This window comes from Dipodomys ordii, unplaced genomic scaffold, assembly GCF_000151885.1.
Source record: "Dipodomys ordii isolate 6190 unplaced genomic scaffold, Dord_2.0 Scaffold20, whole genome shotgun sequence".
In the NCBI taxonomy this organism is placed as follows: Eukaryota; Metazoa; Chordata; class Mammalia; order Rodentia; family Heteromyidae; genus Dipodomys; species Dipodomys ordii.
The window spans coordinates 7,719,640-7,738,267 of record NW_012267236.1 but is presented as its reverse complement, the minus strand read 5'-3'; the positions used below and the strand labels follow the sequence as shown (position 1 = coordinate 7,738,267).

General features: G+C 44.1%; 1 protein-coding gene across 1 annotated transcript in view; it reads left to right on the top strand.

Annotated features, from left to right (window-relative positions):
* Gckr (glucokinase (hexokinase 4) regulator) overlaps nt 1–18,269 on the top strand; it is a 26,357-nt gene extending 8,088 nt beyond the window's left edge. The window contains exons 8-18 of the mRNA XM_013013584.1: nt 1,076–1,181; nt 2,436–2,554; nt 3,477–3,575; nt 3,771–3,868; nt 4,219–4,295; nt 4,909–5,005; nt 5,191–5,288; nt 5,381–5,464; nt 12,022–12,171; nt 16,986–17,120; nt 17,901–18,269. Coding sequence (XP_012869038.1) covers nt 1,076–1,181; nt 2,436–2,554; nt 3,477–3,575; nt 3,771–3,868; nt 4,219–4,295; nt 4,909–5,005; nt 5,191–5,288; nt 5,381–5,464; nt 12,022–12,171; nt 16,986–17,120; nt 17,901–18,071 — 1,234 coding nt within the window. The 3' untranslated portion in view covers nt 18,072–18,269. The remainder of the gene's footprint in view (nt 1–1,075; nt 1,182–2,435; nt 2,555–3,476; nt 3,576–3,770; nt 3,869–4,218; nt 4,296–4,908; nt 5,006–5,190; nt 5,289–5,380; nt 5,465–12,021; nt 12,172–16,985; nt 17,121–17,900) is intronic.
* Nucleotides 18,270–18,628: the final 359 nt, after the last annotated feature.

The window sequence follows — 18,628 nt, the reverse complement described above, 5'->3', positions numbered from 1 at the left end:
GGTGCTTCCCATTGTAGCTAAGATAACAGGTGTGCATTGCTGTATCCAGCTCTTCTTTAAGAAAGACAGAAGCCTTGAGAACTTTTTTCCTGTCCAGGCTGCCCTCAGAAGCCCTCCCAATCTTAGCCAATGATATGAACCATTGACAACTGGCTAGGATTTTTTTTTTGCCAATCCTGGAGCTTGACCTCAGGGCTAGGCACTGTCCTTGAGCCTCTTTGTGCTCAAGGCTATCACTGAACAGCTTGAGCCACAGTGCCACTTCTGGCTTTTTCTGAGTAGTTTATTGGAGATAAGAGTCTCATGGACTTTCCTGCCCTGGGTGGCATCAAACCAGGAACCTCAGATCTTAGCCTTCTGAGTAAATAGGATTACAGGTACAAGCCACCAATGCCCTGCCTACACCCACCCACACCTACACCCACATACATGCACGTGCCTGCGTACCTGCACTGGTCTTGAACTCAGGGCCTGGGCACTGTCCCTGTTTTTTTTTTTTTTTTTGCTCAAGGCTAGTGCTCTACCACTTTGAACCACAGCTCCACTTCTAGTTTTTTTGGTGGTTAATAAGAGTCATATCAACTTTTCTGCCTGGGCTGGCTTTGAACCGTTATCTTCAGATCCCAGCCTCTTGAGTAGCTAGGATTAGAGATGTAAGCCACCAGCACCCAGCTTGGAAAGGGCTGTTAAAGGGTTCTAGGATGGAAAATACAGTGGCAATTTTGACATTTGGATAACAGGCATTCCCCTGAGGGCCTGTAGAAGGCAAGGCTGGTGCAACCACAACAGAAGCGCTTCTGTTAGGACTAGGATTCAATCAAGTTCTGGTCTCTGGCTGGAACTTTAATCTTGAGTGTTAGCTTTGCTCTGGGATTACTTCACTGAATGTATTTATAACACCAACCTTGGTGCTCAGTGACACACTGGCTTATGAGCTTCCACTACATATCCCTCTATGAAGTTATTAGCCCCTCACCATGATCTCATTGTGGTCATGGATCCTGATTCCCAAAGGAAGCCCTTCCTTTACATCTGCCAGACTATCATTGCACTCCTGTGTTTCTCTGTACCCCAGAAATGACCCCATTGAAGACTGGAATTCAACATTTCGGCAAGTAGCAGAGCGCATGAAGAAAATGCAAGAGAAGCAGGAAGCTTTTGTGCTCAATCCTGCAGTTGGGGTAGGGACTGTCTCCTTTTTTCCACGCACTCCTCCAAGCATCTGGGAAGGCATGTGGGAGGGAAGTACTTGCCACCTGCTTAGGGCCTCTGATCTTAGGTTCTGTTCATTTCGTTGGAGTCCCTATGGCATTGTATGTGGCAACTAACATGCTTTAAATGAAATCCTTTTTTCTCTATCATTCCCACCCTGTCTGTCAAATCAGTCATCATTATGCACTTCTGGGGAAGTCTCTGTTTAGTGAGCTATTTTCCATCTGTGTACTGACAGATTTGACTGGCCATTGTTATATCTCATTGGGTCTTTTAAAAAATACATTTAAATTTCAAATATGGGACTAAAATATGGAAGGAGATTTCATTCTTCTGCCTTTCTCCATCTAAGAAGGTCAGCCTTCTTAGCCCCTGGGGGCCACCACTGCTCCTTTCTTCACCTCTGGGTTATAGTTATGTCTCACTATGCACATCTATTCTTACTTTATCCTTGGCCAAAAAGCACTTCCCCTGCCTCCCTCTGCCAGTGGTGAGCACATCTGTTATCTTCTCCTTGATCTTCCTTTTTTGATATAAGCAGGGGAGATTGCATATTATGAAAGAGTTCTGTTGATTTCTCACCCACATTCTCATATTTCTTTTATCCTCTCCGTAATTGTTTGCTTTCAATCTTCTTTTCTCGGTCACTGTTTAAAAAATCATTTTCATTGCTGTCATCTTGGAACGATTGTGCTACAAATCTGTACCATTGCAATAGCTGCTCCAGGGGTCTGGCCAAAGCCTGTGAAATAAAACATGGGGGTGGGAGGAGGTAGGGAGAAAGTTCTCAGAAAGAACACTCTCTTAAAAAAAAAAACAAAATAAACCTTGACCCAAATGGCAAGAGACTCAGTCACTGTGATTCCTCTCAGAGTCCTGAATGTAGCACAGAGCTGACCAGGGGTGGACTTCTCCTCTAAGTTATGCCCACCCCAGTACTCCTCCTCATGGTATGTTGGGGCCCACCATTATCATCAGAATATACCTAGGGCTCACAAATCAAGGTATTGCCTAGGGCTCACTAACTAGAACAAACATAGCGAGTTCACTAATCAAGTGAGTACTCAGAGGTCAGCAACCCCATTCTATTCCCAAGGGTCACCAACCACATTCTATGCCCATAGGTCACCAACCATATTCCATGCCCAGGGGTCACTAACTGGTGAATTTCTGGTTGTTTCTCCTTCTCTCAATTCCTCATTGATTCCTCACTGTCTCCTCAGCCTGAGGGTCTGAGTGGCAGTTCCCGGATGAAAGGTGGAAGTGCCACGAAGATCCTGCTGGAAACCCTATTATTAGCAGCTCACAAGACTGTGGACCAGGGTATTGCAACCTCTCAAAGGTAGGGAGGAAATGGACCAGAGGGAGACATGTCTGGCAGGGACTGGGGTAGAGTGGTTGGGGGAATGGCAGGTCTAATCTTCAGGCTGGCATGGCCTCAGGCTAGCTTGGCTTGGACATGGTCTAGGTCATACAGGTTTGAAGCCCGTCCTCTTACGACCTCCATCCATATCCAGGGCCTCTAGCCTAGCTTCCACACTGTTCATGTATCTTCTCCTCTACACTCAGACCCCGTTCTCCCTCAAGGCTCTCTTTCTGCTCTGCAGTTTTCTTCTTGCTGAAGCCTTTCTGCCCCTGCTTTCTGCCTTTCTGGCCCTACTTTCCCTCCATGTGTCCACCAGGGAGCAGCAGAACTTAGTTTCAAGGGAATTGTACCTTCTCTTACCATCTAAGAGTGAGACGCATCTACTCTAAGGGGGCCCTGGGCCTCCCCCAAGAGCTGGTGGTATGTGTGTGTATGCACAAGCATACATGCACACTGGATATAAAAGCCAGGGCCTAGCTTATGTTAGGCAAGCACTCAACCATTGAGCTACTTCCCAAGATCCCCAGGTTTTTTTTGTTTTGTTTTGTTTTTGTTTTTGGGGTCCGGTCGTGGGGCCTGAACTCTGGGCCTGGGTGCTGTCCCTCAGCTCTTCAGCTCAAGGCTAGCGCTCTACCACTTGAGCCACAGCGCCACTTCCGGCTTTTTTCTTTTTGCTTATGTGGTGCTGAGGAATCAAACCCAGGGCCTCATGCATGCAAGGCAAGCGCTCTACCACTGAGCCACCTTCCCAGTCCGCCCCCAGTTTTTTGAGACAAAGTCACTCCATAAGTACCTTAGGAGTGGCCTTGAACTCACGATCATCCTGCCTCTGCCTCCCAACTTTAGGGATTACAGGTATGGGCAACTATACTCGGCTAGTTGGTGACTTTTCTTCTAGATACCTCCTGGAAATCCTTCGGACATTTGAGCGAGCTCATCAGGTGACCTACAGTCAAAGCTCCAAGATTGCCACCCTGATGAAGCAAGTCAGCACCAGGTATGTGGATATGCATGGGAGACACTCTGACAGCAGGGGAGCCTGAGAGATGTAGTCAGCTGGCAATGGCAATAGGTCTATCTGTTGAAGGGCCACAGGAAGCTTCTGATTTATTTACCCATGTGCTCTTCTATGTGCGTCTCTGGACTAGTGTCATGGTAATCACTGGTCTCCTGACCTCTGATCTATTCTCAGCCTGGAGAAGAAAGGCCGCGTGCATTTGGTTGGCTGGCAGACCCTTGGCATCATTGCCATCATGGATGGAGTAGAGTGCATCCACACCTTTGGTGCTGGTGAGACCCCAGACCAGGCATTCTTCCTGATTTTAACTGACCTCAACCAATGGATTCACCCTCCAAACATTTCCAAACATTTCCACCCATGGACACTCCTCCATGTTCATGTTGCCCCAACTAACTCAGCATTTCAGAGCTTAGAACTTGAACTAAATGTTTCTTCCTTTACATCCCAACTCAGTCCTTGATCTCTTCCATCCCATTCCATGCTTAGCTATGCCTTCCCACGTCGATTAGTGCTTTCCCCCACAACCATTTTCTGCTTCCCTTGACAGCCCCCAATGCCTAGAACTTTCTATGCCTATAAAGCTCATTTACTCCCCTCTCCCTTTTCTTGAACTCTTCAGATTTCCGAGACATCCGTGGCTTTCTCATTGGTGATCACAGTGACATGTTTAACCAGAAGGCTGAGCTCACAAATCAGGTTGGAGGACAGGACTTGGGAAACTTGTGAAGATCACTGGTGTACAGGGGTGGAAGAGGAGGTGAAGGGAGAGATGGGTGGAAAAGTATGATGGGATAAATAATTTAGATAGGGCGGGGATTAAAGGTCACAAGGCTTTGGGATAGTAGAATGTAGATGACACTGGATTTACACCCCCCACCCACCCACCCAAGGGCGGGGGAACTTGGCTTCAGTTCACTGACTTACCACATCATTATGGGCAGAATATTACTTTTTGAACTTTGATTTTTTTTTTTGTGCCAGTCCTGGGGCTTGAACTCAGGATCTTGGCACTGTCCCTGAGCTTTTCTGCTGGAGACTGTCACTCTACCACTTGAGCCACAGCTCCACTTCCAGCTTTTTGGTGATTAATTGGAGATAGAGACTCATAGACTTTCCTGCTCGGGCTGGCTTGAACTTTGACCTCAGCCTTCTGAGTAGCTAGGGTTATAGGTCTGAGCCACTGATGCTGGCTTGAACCCTGAATTTAAAAATCTGGAGTCAAATGATGTCTCCTAAGGGCTTCTTTAGTATATATGTCTACTATAGAGTGCTCTCCTGAGAGAAACTTTCCCATTTTCTTCTGTACTAGGGTCCCCAGTTCTCCTTCTCCCAGGAAGATTTCCTGACCTCCATCCTGCCCTCCCTCAAGGAAATTGACACTGTGATCTTCATTTTTACCCTGGATGGTGAGAGGAAGGATGGGAGCGATGCGAAAGCAGTGGAGTAACTCAGAGGAGCTGTCATTTTCCTGAGTCTTAGGATACGTACCCAGGGGGGAGGGCAGGGGGGAGTGTCCTGACTGGATGCCAAGAAACAGGAAAGACAGCTGCCTTGTGGCCTGTCAACTCTGACATCCTCCACTCCCTCCCAGACAACCTCCCAGAGGTGCAGACATTGGTGGAGCAGGTGAAAGAGAAGACTGCCAACATCCAGGCCCTGGTGCACAGCACTGTGGGGCAATCTCTGCCGGTGAGGGTGCAGCCTTGAGGCGGGGACTCTGGGTGGCACTTAGACCCAGGCCTTCCTGGACGTGCCACTCATGTGCTTTCCTTTTTCCTCAGCTCCCTCTGAAGAAGCTCTTTCCCTCCATCATCCACATCATGTGGCCACTGCTTTTCTTCGAATATGAAGGGACCTTCGTTCAGGTATGGGGAAGGAGAAGGTAAAATCTGTAGTGAGAGGCCAAGACAGAGGGATTTCTGAAATTAAAAAAAAAAAACCCAGGCTGGAAGAGAGAACACTTGACTATTTGCTCCCTGCCCTACCACACCAGCCAGGCAAGTTCTTGGGTTAGCAGGTGATTAGATAAGGCAACAGGATACTGGGTTCAGCTCTCTCTAGGGATATGCAAAAAGGGAAAGGTGGTCTGTCAGTCTTCTAACAGATGCTCTTGTGCCCTTTGGGACAGGTTAAAATGGTCAATGCTATTGTCATCAGCACTATCCAAAAGCTTCAAATGCTTTTTTGGACATTCAGTGCTACACTGAATTTTAGTGCAGATGTTCCAGTGATTTAGTCCCCGCTCAATGATGAAACTGCCATTCAGGGCAAGCACTACTCATAATCATAGAAATAATGACCAGCTCATGTGCTTATTGCAGCTTAGTTAGAAGTGAGCATCAGGAAATCTGGTGCCAGTCCACTTCTTGTTTTTAAATTTTATTTTATTGTAAAGATTCTGTACAGAGGGGTTACGGTTATGTGAATAAGGTAATGAGTACATTTCTTGTCCAGCATTGTTACCCCCTCCTTTGTTTTTCTCCTACTATCCCTTCCCTCCCCCTGCTAGTCTACTTCTGCTGTGTGGTCCAAGAGGCAAAGCAACTGGGCCTTGGTTTTCTCACCCATCAACTGCTTGCCCTTCTGGACAGACCCAGGACTGTGTAGTTTCCCTAAAGAGATATAGTTCCTCATCCATTGTTCCAACCGGGAATTTTAGGATGGTGACCAGGCACAGTTGGCACACTACCTTAATGACCTTCTCTCCCTGCTGAGTTTCTCCTTCCTTCCTTCTTTCCTTTCTTCCTTCCTCTCTCTTCCTCCTTCCTTCCTTTCCTTCCTTCTCCTTCCTCCCTCCCTCCCTCTCTTTTTCCTTCCTTCCTTTCCTTCTTTCTTTCCTTCTTTCTTTCTTCCTTTATTTCTTTCTTTCTTCCTTTCTTTCTCTCTTTCTTTCTTTCTTCCTTTCTTTCTTTCTTTCTTTCTTTCTTTCTTTCTTTCTTTCTTTCTTTCTTTCTTTCTTTCTTTCTTTCTTTCTTTCTTTCTTTCTTTCCTGGGGCTTGAACCCAGGATCAGGGCACTGTCCCTGAGTTTCTTTTTGCTCAAGGCTAACACTCTACCACTTGAGCCACAGTGCCACTTCTAGCTTGTTCTGTTTATGTGGTACTGAGGAATTGAGCCCAGGGCTTCATGCATACTAGGCAAGCACTCTACCACCAAGCCACATTCCTAGCCCTCCATTCTCTTTCTAGTATCTTTTTAAAAAAAATTCTGGTACTGGGGCTTGAACCCAGGGCCTTGAACTCTTGCTTGGGTTTTTTTTTTTTTTTTTTGCTCAAGGCTGGCACTCTATCATTTGAGCCACAGCTCCATTTCCAGCTTTTGGGTAATTAATTGGAGATGAGTCCTGTGGACTTTCCTGACTAGGCTAGCTTTGAACTGTGATTCTCAGATCTCAGCCTCCTGAGTAGCTAGGATTACAGGTATGAGCCACTGGAATTCACCTGTCTCTGGTGTCAATGTTCCTGGATCCTTTCCCCCCTTTTCATGACATTGATATTTTAGAAGTCTAGGCCAATTGATTTTCTAGAATGTGCTTCACTCTGGATTTGCCTATTTTTTCCCATTATTTTCAGGTTAAATTTCTTGGCAAGAGTACAGCATAGGGGAGGCTGAGCCCTGAACAGCTCAGTGGCATCAAGAGGAAATGGTATTAGTTCCTTTGTTCATGAGGCTACTGTTGGTCATAGGGTGAAGGTATTGGATTTCCTCACATCCTACTGCTTAGCAATCTTTCACCTGTTTGCAAAGCAGCCACTAAGGATTCTGGGTAGAATCAGTGACTGCTATGGTGGTTTTATGTTGATGATTTTCTACTTCTATCCCTCCAGCTGCATTCCCTAATTGACATTTTTTGGTAAGGAAAACTTTCCACTCTCTCCCCATCTGCCTGTTTGTTTAATGTCATTATGAGCTTATGAGTTTGTTGTTGTTCAATGTGTTTTTATACATTCTTGTCATTCTTTGTTGTTCATTCTTTGTTTTGATGCTCAGAAGGAAAGCTCATTCAATTTGACCCCCTCTGACATACTTGCTACTTGCATTTATATTTGAACACTGTTTGTTGTGTTTCTTTTTAGGAAACAAAAGCAAAAGGGGGGAAAACAACAACAAAAGCCTTCCTTCTCAGGCAAAGAATAATAGAACATCTTGTGTGTTTTGCTTAATAAGAATTTCTGAAAATTACTCCCTTGCAAATCACAGATCTTTCTCATTGCTACACACACACACACACACACACACACACGTATGTCCAATAGTTTACCCGGTCAATCTCCTAAGGCATTTGTTTGCTCTTGCCAGAAATTATGCAATGAATGTGCCTATGTTTGTAATGTTAAAAGTATTTCTTTGGGATAAATTCTTAGAAGCATTTGAGTTGGATCATAGGGTGAACACATGTGTAACTTTGTTAGATATTGCAAAACTGTCCTCCATAGGGATTGTACCATTTTGCTGCTTCTTTTTTTTTTTTTTCCCAGTCCTATGGCTTGAACTCAGGGGCTGGGGACTGTCCCTGAGCTTCTTATGCTCAAGGCTAGCACTCTACCACTTGAGCCACAGCGCCACTTCTGGCCTTTTCTGTTTATGTGGTACTGAGGAATCAAACCCAGGGCTTCATGCATGCAAGGCAAGCACTCTACTACTAAGCCACATTCCAGCCCCCATTTTGCTTCTAATATGAGCAGATGTGAGAATGCTGGTCCATACAGCTTTTCTGAGAGTCCTGCTCAGAGCTGTCAACTTGATAGATGAGAAATGCTGCTGCTTTCCTCACTTCTTCTCCCTCTCTCCCTCTGTTCTTCCTCCATCCCTCCCTCTCTTTCTTCTTAGCTTTCTCTCTTCCTTCCTGTCTTCCCTTCCTTCTTCCTTCTTTATCTTGTGGAGGCAGGGGGGAAGACAGGATCTTGCTAGATATTACAAGCTGGCCTCCAAGCTCATATAACCCATTTACTTTCATCTTCCAGGTGCTTGGTTTACAGGCCTGCCACATGCTCCATGCTTCTGTGTACTTTTCATTTGCATTTATTGAATTTATTATTTAAAATAATTTCAGTGCTTGGGATGGAATCCAGGACCTGCCATGTGTTAAGCAAGTGCTCTCCAGAGAAGCTGTAGCCCTAGCCTGTATTTGTTACCCAGAAGCTGGCATCTTGCACCTGATTCAGGGGCTTTAGTCAGCTTCTTATTTGTCTTCTTTTTGATTATTTGTTTTTCTAACAAGATTTTAGTTTAGTTTGGTTTTTATCTCTTGTCTTTGAGTTCTTTATAAAGATATTATCCTTCTATTTTTGTTACATTTATTTTCTTTGGGTTTTAACCATAAGAAAGTCTAATTTTTCCGAAGCTGAGTTTTAACAAGTTTTCCATTACTAAACTTGGATTCTGAGGCTCAGAGAACTTTACTACCCACCCCCCAAACCCCAGGCTGTAATAGCAGACTATTACCTGTGTTGTTCTAGTTTTAAAAAATTAGGTATTTAATTCATTAGGAGTTTATCTTTGTGTAACGGGGTAAGACATGGATCCTGTTATATGTTTTTACAAGTGATTATCCAATCATCCTAATATATTTTTAAGCCTATCATTTTCAGTTATTTATTATTTTTTATATTTTGTCTGAGGCTGGAACTTGAACTGGTATCTGAGGCTTGCATTTGCACATTAGCTGGTGATCTACCACCTGAGCCACACCTTCAACCCCCAAATGATTTGGGATACTAGATGTGTTATCCACTAAATATTTATTCACATCAGTGAATTTATGTGTGCGTATGTGAGAGAGAGAGAGGGGAGAGAGAGAGAGAGAGAGAGAGAGAGAGGGAGGGAGGGAGGGAGGGAGAGAGAGATGGTTCTGGGGATTGAACACAGGGCCTTGTGTACTTTAGGTCATTTCTAGAGTTTCTATTCTGTACCACTAACCTATCTAAGATATTGATATTCTGGCACTATATGTTTAGTTATAGAGGCTTTATGATAGTTGTAGAATCCAGTTAGTCTACCTTTCATTGTACTTTAAGAGTTTTCCTGATGGGTGCTGGTGGCTCATGCCTATAATCCTATCTACTCAGGAGGCTGAGATCTGAGGAACACAGTTTGAAGCCAGCTCAAGTGGGAAAGTCTGTCAGACTCTTATCTCCAATTAACCACAGAAAACTAGCACCAGAAATGGTACTGTAGCTCAAGTTCTGCAAGTTGTAGAGTGCTAGCCTTAAGCAAAAGAGCCCAGGGACAGCACTCAGGCTGAGTTCAAGCCCCAGGACCAACAACAACCACCAAAAAAGAATTTTTCAGAGCCAGGTACTGGTGGCTCATACCTGTAATCCTACCTACTCAGGAGGCTGAGATCTGAGGATTGCAGTTTGAAGCCAGCCCAGGCATAAACATTTGAGACTCTTGTCTCCAATTAACCACTAGAAAACTGGAAGTGGCGCTGTGGCTAAGTGGTAGAGCACTAGCCTTGAGTGAGAAAGCTCTGAGACAGCACTCAGGCCCTGAGTTCAAGCCCCATGACTGACCGAAAAAAAAAAAAGAGTTTTCCTGGTTAAAATTGGAGTTTTATTTTTCATATTAACTTCAAAATGAATTGTGTAAACTAAAATACTTTTTTTTCTTTTTTGCTTATGTAGTGCTGAGGAATTGAACCCAGGGCCTCAGGCATGCAAGGCAAGCACTCTACCACTGAGCCACCTTCCCGGCCCCGAAACTAAAATACTTTTGTGTTGATGATAGTGTATAAATAGCTAGTGATACAACCTAAATCTAATGACTCTCTATCTTGCAGTGCTGTGTAACCCTCAGCACAGAGCATCCACACTGCACAACAGCCAGATTCATGCTGATTGGTCAGATTTCTGTTCTCCTGCTCAATGTCCTTGCCATGCACTTGTGAAATGGTTTCAAGATGCACGGCTCCTGGGGATTAGATGAACAGTTTTTTCAGGACTTCCAGAGTAATGACATAAACCCCACACTTGACTGTGGGGTGTGTTCTTAGCCTGGAAGGACCATGTGAATCCCCTCAACACCTTTAACAGACCCATGCTAGCCTGCCAGCACAATAGTAGATGTTATAAGTGCTGCAAAGTGGGGAAGGTAGGCAGGGTCAGGTGGCAATTACACTCACAGTACCTCGTGTTTGTACAACGTTTTAATTTCCACGGGCTTTCACAAATTCATGCAGGAGGTCACCATGGCAGGGTAGGAAGTGGTCTCATCATGGATCAGAAGAACCTAGATTTCAGGGCTAGTTCTGTGTCACATTCTTGCATGATCTTACATGGGCTTTTCTTCTGATCTCTAGTTTCCTCCTAAGTAGAAATGAGAATAGGAAAACCTATCCTGAAGATTGGAAGAGGGGTTAAGAGAATCTGCTTAACATCTCATTGTTCATTCCAGTCATGGTACTATGGCAAATAAAGAAATGTATATATTTTTAAGTTAACTATTCCACAGAGGTGTTGTTAAGGTTACACAAAATTAATTCTTCAAAACCAGGCACTGGGCTCACACCTGTAATTCTAGCTACTCAGGAGGCTGAAATCTGAGGATAGTGGTTCAAAGCCAGCCCAGGCAGGAAAGTTCATGAGACTCTTACCTCTAATGAACTACTCAGAAAAAACTGAAAGTGGCACTGTGACTTGAAGTTGTAGAGTGTTAGCCTTGAACAAAAGAAACAAAGAGGGCTGGGAAGGTGGCTCAGTGGTAGAGCGCTTGCCTTGCATGCCTGAGGCCCTGGGTTCGATTCCTCAGCACCACATAAGCAAAAAGAAAAAAGCTGGAAGTGGTGCTGTGGTTCAAGTGGTAGAGCACTAGCCTTGAGCTGAAGAGCTGAGGGACAGTGCCCAGGCCCAGAGTTCAAGCCCCACAACCGGACACACAAAAAAAAAAAGAAAAAAGAAACAAAGAGACAGCACCCAGGCCCTGAGTTCAAGACCTAGGAACTACAAAAATAAAGAAATAATGAATAATTCATTCTTCAAGTAAAAACTCATATACCGATGAACAGTTATGGGTCAGTCATTGTTTAAGGGATTAGGATACTGGAGCAGAATTAGACAGCATCTTTGCCCTAAGTTGCCTGCAGTTTAGTGGATGAGTCTCAGAACTCATCTTCCCTTGTCTGGTATTCAAGAAACATAAAGAAAATTCTAACAAAAAAGCCCTATTGTGAGAGGACTTAGCAAAGGTATCTGTCCAGCCAGGGGTCAAAACCACAATGGGGTGAAGCTGCCAGGCTTGCTTGGGACAGCCCCGGTCACATCCACTGTCCTATATAACGCTGTCCTTGAGCTGGCCGAACAAATGATGTCTACACTTTGGTCCCTGGTTGTCACCATTGTTTCCTGTCTGATAATGGGGCTCCTCTATTCTGCTTGCTCCCATGTTCTGATTTGTCATACTCCTATGTGCCTGCCCTTTTTAGAAATTCCAGCGTGAGCTAAGCACCAAGTGGGTACTGAATACAGTGAGCACCGGGGCCCACGTGCTTCTGGGGAAGAGCCTACACAACTACATGCTAGACCTTCGCATTGCCAACTCCAAGCTCTTCTGGCGGGCACTGGCCATGTTGCAGGTAGGAACACCTTTGGTAGGTTTAGCTATGACTGGCCACAAAGCCTGGGGTGCCATGGGAGAGCCTTTTGCTGGGGCAGAGAAAAGTAAGGGATGGGCTGTTTTTCTTTGTGCCTCTCTCCTCCTCTTACCAGACACACCCTACTGTCTGTGTGTTGAACACATGGGGAGGTTGTCTCTGTAAAACTACAAGGTCTTGTTGGTTAAAGCTAAACAAGCCAAGTGATTGCCTTGGGAACAGTTCTTGGGCAGCCTGACACACTGAGGATGAAATCTAGAACTTTTCAGCCCCTTCAGAACTTTTCAATGTGTATATTTCATCATTGACTTCATTTTCCAGGCTGATTTTCTGTGTGATGTGGCAAATTGGCCCAGATGTAGTGCCAGCCTGTCAGGCTGCCCCTATTAACTTCAGTAGAGATTATCTATCTCTGTAATTCCCTAAAAATGCCTGAGGGGGGCAGAGTTGTTATTGGCTTGATGGGTCACAATGCACATCCTTGAAACAATAATTATCCTCACCTGATTATATAACAATAATCTGCCTCACCTGATTATAATTATCCTCACCTGATTATATAATAATATCTGCCTCACCTGATTACATTATCCTCACCTGATTATATAATAATTTTCTGCCTCACCTGATTCCTATGTTTTACCTTCAATAGAGTGGCCAGGGCCAGGGTGGGTGGTGGATGCCTGTAATCTCAATACTAGGGAGGCTGAGGCAGGAGGATCAGGCTAACTAAGACCCCTTAGTGATACCTTGTCTCAAAAAAATGAATAAGAAGCAGTGTTTAATAAAGGATTGGGACATGGTTTTCAGTCAAGTCTTATGTCTGCGCATGGAGAAGCAAGAGTTGCTCAGAGGAAAATGAAACTGCTAGCAGGAGGAGCAGGAAGGGACGTGAGCGTGGGGGATGGGCTTGGAGATTGTTATCCTTGACTTCAAGGGTGTCATTTTTAGCAATCAAAAATATAGGACACTCAGTTAAATTTGCATTTCAGATAAATAAGAAACACTGTTTTAGTATCAGCATGTCCCATACAGCATTTGAGACATATAACAATTTTTCAGTATGTATCTGCAATTCAAAAGTAACTTGTCTTATTTCTATCTGCTCAGTCTGGCAAACGTATGTGAAAAGCATCGGTCTGTGCACAATAAGTGAGCACCCATCATGCTCCTCTCAGAATGGAAGGACCTTCCTAAAGTCCACGGAACTATAAAGAAAGTGGGTGGGGTCCATCTGCACTAGAGCAATCAGAAGGTGTGACAGATCTGTGGTATTTTACCTGGGATTGGTGTTAATCACTTGGTTAGAGAAAAGACAGAGGGTGTTCCTCTTAGACCATTTGCCAAAGCCCAGGAAGATTAGGCATGAGAAGGGGTGGACACAGGTCTGACTAGAGCAGAGCCATTTCTGGAAGCACTGGGGAATTTGGGGGAGATGAGGAAGGAAAGAAACTGTGACAGAAGAGGGCAGGAATTTGGACTTGGTAAGTGCAGACAGATCTGTACCATCATGAACAAGCCACATGGAGCCGGTAAACATTGGAGCATCTGAAGTTTTTTTCTATGTAAAAACTAAATGAATGAATTTTCTCATTAAATACAACTTTATTGTCTGGGTAGGGCTGCTTTTTCAACTATTCACTTATTTATTTTTCCTAAACTACAGACTTTAGTTCAGATTTTAACCAATTTTTCTTCTAATGTCTTTTTCTTTTTTTTTTTGGGTCCAGTTGTGGGGCCTGAACTCTGAGCCTGGGCGCTGTCCCTCAGCTTTTCAGCTCAAGGCTAGCGCTCTACCACTTGAGCCACAGCGCCACTTCCGGCTTTTTTCTTTTTGCTTATATGGTGCTGAGGAATCGAACCCAGGGCCTCAAGCTTGCAAGGCAAGCGCTCTACCACTGAGCCACCTTCCCAGCCCCTCTAATGTCTTTTTTTAAAGAACATATTTTCTTGTTATTGGAAAGGTGATTTATAGAGGGATTATAGTTATATAGGTCAGGCAATGTGTACATTCCTTTTTGAACCATATCACCCCTTCCCTCACTCTCTCCAAGTTTTTCCCTTCTGTCCCCACCACAAGTTGTGTTGTTCACCCTTTGTCCCACCTTTTCTGTTCTCCCCTTACCCTACCAAAGACAAACTAACTAATAACACAAAAGGAAAAGACAACAAAAAAGCAGCAATAACAACAAAAACATCTCTTGTTTCTGTTTCTTGGAGTTCATTTCAGTAAATATTTTATATGATCATATGCACATAGCTACTAAGCCTTTGTGATCCTTTAGTCTCACTGTGTCAGTATCTGGAGATACGTATAATTTATCATGTCCCAGTATATTTTTTTTAACCATTCAGTGTGTTTACTTGTAGATTTATAGACACATTCTCAGAAGAGAACTAAGAATGACTAGTAGACACAGGAAGAAATGTTTAACCTATCTGGCCTTAAAAGAAATGCAAATCAAAACAACATGGAGATTCCACTTCATCTCAGTTAGAATGACCCTTAAGAAAACTAATAACAAATGCTGGCAGAGATGTAGCTAAAAGAACTCTACTACACTGTTTTTGGAATGTACACTTGTTCAACCACTCTGAAAAGCAGTATGGAGGTTTCTCAAAAGACTAAACATAGAGTTTCCCTATGACCCAACAATTACACTCTTGGGCATTTATCCAATAGAACATAAACAATGCACACTAAAGCTACCTGCACAACTATGTTCATTGCAGTATTGTTTGCAATAGCCAAGATATGAAATTAACCCAGATGCCCCTCAGTAGACAAATGGATCAAGAAAATGTGGTATATATACACAATGGAATTCTACTCTTCCATCAGAATGGTATTATATCATTTGTAAGGATATCATTTTCCAGGCAAGACCTGGAAATATATTAGGCGAAGTAACCCAGACCCAAAGAAACATAGGTTGCATATTTTCCCTCATTTGTACCTATAAATCTACAAGTAAACTTTTTAAAAATTTGATTATCTTTATGTAGTTGTAGAAAGGGGCTTCAATTTAACAAATCGGGTTATAAGATTGCATTTTCAACATTGCAAATTAGGCACCCAAACTGAGGTATGCTATAATCATAAAACATATAGCAGATCTCAGAGACTTACTATAAAAATATTGTAACCATCTGATTCATAGTCTTGTTCTTGTCTTTTTTTTTGTTTTTGTTTTGTTTTTTTTTTTTTTTGAGGCAATCTCACTGTTTCAGGCTGGCCTGAAACTCCTATGGAGCCTGTTAGTTTCCAACTTGAAATCTTTCGCTCTCAACCTTCCAAGTTGGGACTACAGGTATGTACCACCATGCCTGGCTTCACTCGATTTAATTTTTAAAATTTTCAAAATTATCTTTAAGTAGTTGTACAAAGGAATTTCAATTCAACATATGAGTTTTTGAGTACAATGAATATCTTGATCAATATCATCCTTCTGTTGTTCTCCCCCATCCACTCATAGTTGGTTTATTTTAGTTTAGTTGTTTATCTTGTCAGTCAAAAGCTTGAGCTCAAGGCCTGGGTACTGTCCTGTCCCTGAGCTTTTTTGCTCAAGACTAGTACTCTATCACTTTGAGCCACAGCTCCACTTCTGGTTTTCTGGTGGTTAACTGGAGATCAGAATCTTATAGACTTTCCTGCCCAGCCTCCTGAGTAGCCAGGATTACAGGCATGAGCTACTACTAGTACCAGGCTTCCCTCATAGTTTTTAATACTGATTACTAGTTGAGATATTTTGAATTTATTGGGTTAACTTTAAATCTATTCATAAAATATGACTCTTTGTTTTTTTTTGGGGGGGTGTCCAGTCATAGGGCCTGAACTCTGGGCCTGGGCACTGTCCCTCAGCTCTTCAGTTCAAGGCTAGCACTCTACCACTTGAGCCACAGCACCACTTCCGGCTTTTTTCCTTTTTGCTTATGTGGTGCTGAGGAATCGAACCCAGGGCCTCATGCATGCAAGGCAAGTGCTCTACCACTGAGCCACCTTCCCAGCCCCATTGACTCTTTGTTTTTAGATAAGTTCTCACTGTGTCATCCAAGCTGATCTTGAACTCATGATCCTTTTGTCACAGCTGCTTCTTGAGTGCTGGGGTTATGGGCATATGCCACCATGCTTGGCTCAGCATGTTTTAATGCAGCTACTAGAAAACTTAAAAATTACATATGTGTCTTGCTTTGTATTTATGGACAGTGCTGAGCTAGCCAGAGGAAAGAACACCGACAAAACGTCTTGACAGCAACTGTCTTGACAGCAGTGTGCAGGATGGCTTTGGTTAGAAAGGAACTGGAGAGAGGAAGTTCAGTCTAAATTTACTAATCTATGGGTTTGTTGGGACATGATCAGAAAATCTGATTAATTTGCTATTAACGGTAGTATTACACAGTCATCATGCAATCCTGGCCCACAACTCAACCTTAAAAAAACAAACACCCACTGGTGCAGGAATACCCTGGTTCTTGCTCAGCTTCTTTGTTTGGTGTTGAATCAGTTGAACCACACCTTCATCCTGGCTGTTTTTGTCTGACATTTTTTTTAATGAAGTCTAGCGGATGTTTCTCCCTAAGTATGGGAGACTCCTAAATAGCCAGGATTACAGGTGTGAGCCACCTGTCCCTTTTACCATTTGTCTTCCTATTTCAGCATAATGGCTCTGCCTAAAAGGACAAATTCTTTACAGAATCTCCAGCCAGCCTTTAGCATCACAGACCCTCAGATCTTGACTCCACAGTTCCCTTGGTCCTCTAGCCTGACACTAAAACGTTCATCACATCTTCCACAGCGCTTCTCTGGACAGTCCAAGGCTCGATGCTTTGAAAGCCTTCTCCAAGCCATCCATTTTCCTCAGCTGCTGTCAGATGAAATTCGAGCTGCTCCCATCTCCCGCCATGTCCACATTGCACATGAGAAAGAAAAGGTATCCTGACTACTGTCACCCAACAGACACTTACTGGGTGCCTCCAATGTATCAGGAACTTTGCTTGAGTGGGTTCGCAAAGCCCGCTGATATTCTGCCCAGAAGGAACCCCCCATTCATGAGAGATGAACTGTGACAAGTGGCCATACAGAGGTGTGAAAAGGTACCAAAAAAGGAATCTTCCATTCTGCCTTGGAAAGGGGTCAGGGAGAAGAGTGAGAAAGGGTCTTTGGACTGGGTTTGGTATTTTATTTATGATCTTTAAGTAGTTGTACAATGGGGTTTAAATGCAACATGTCAGTTTAGAAGTATAATGCATCTGAATGGACTGGGTTTGGAAGGATGAGCAGGAGTTTTCCAATGGATCAGAGTAACAGTTTCTTTCTGCTCTTAACCCACCTTTATTCCCATTTTATTTTATTTTTTCAGTCCTGGAGCTTGAACGGAGGGCCTGGGATTGTCCCTGAGCTCATTTGTTCTAGGCTAGTGCTCTACAACTTGAGCCACAGCTCCCCATCTGGCCTTTTGGTAGTTAATTGGAGATAAAAGTCTCACAGAGTTTTTTGCTTGGGCTGACTTCAAACCACAACCATCAGATTTCAGCCTCCTGTGCACCTAGGATTACAGTCATGCGCCACTGCGGCTTGGCACCCACTTTTTAATCTGGATAACCACCTTCTGCTCTTACATCCAACCTGGCTCTCCCACTGAGTGCTCAAGCTCCTCCAGGATTCTCTCATATGACCTCAGCCTTCAGCTCTCGCTGTCTCTTCTCCACAGGTGATCCCCTTAGCCTTGCTGAGCCTCCTATTCCGATGCTCCATCCCCGAGGCTCTGTCACACCTGGCTGCAGCCCCTTCAGTCTGTGAGGTTATCAGGAGCGCCCTGGCTGGGCCAGGACAGAAGCGCAGCGCGGACACTCTGGAGACCTTACAGCCTGCTGTGCAGTGAACTGGTATTGATGAGAATGTGAGGGGGTCCCAGCCCAAGACTCCTGTGCCAGCAGCACAGGAGGTGGGAGGGAGAAGCCCAGTTTCCAGGGGCACCAACATCCTAGGGTGTCGGGAGAGTTCTTGCACTTGACTTAGTGAGTTTTGTTTCATCTTTAAATTTCACTGGCCTATCTTGATCTCAGAAATAAAATGAAATGTCCTGTGTTGGAAAAAAATTAACTTTCCGAAGTCTGTAAAGCACAGTAGACCAGACGTGAGTCCAGCAGCAGAGTCCCCGGCCCCTTTGTCTCCCCAGCCCTGTTCCATTGCCCTCTGACCCAAACCTTATTCTGGCATCTCTGTAGTTTCCAGGTACAAAGGTATGCACACATGCACACAAAGATGCTCACACAGACAGCCCACGAGATGCAGGGACTTTAGAGAATTCCAGGAAGAGGGAAGAAGCTGTGTATCTAACATAGGACACCAGAGGAAGGTGATCCTGATTAGATACAACGTTCATAGATTCTCATTCTGGCTACCAGAATGAATGACATGTCTACCCACACATGAGGT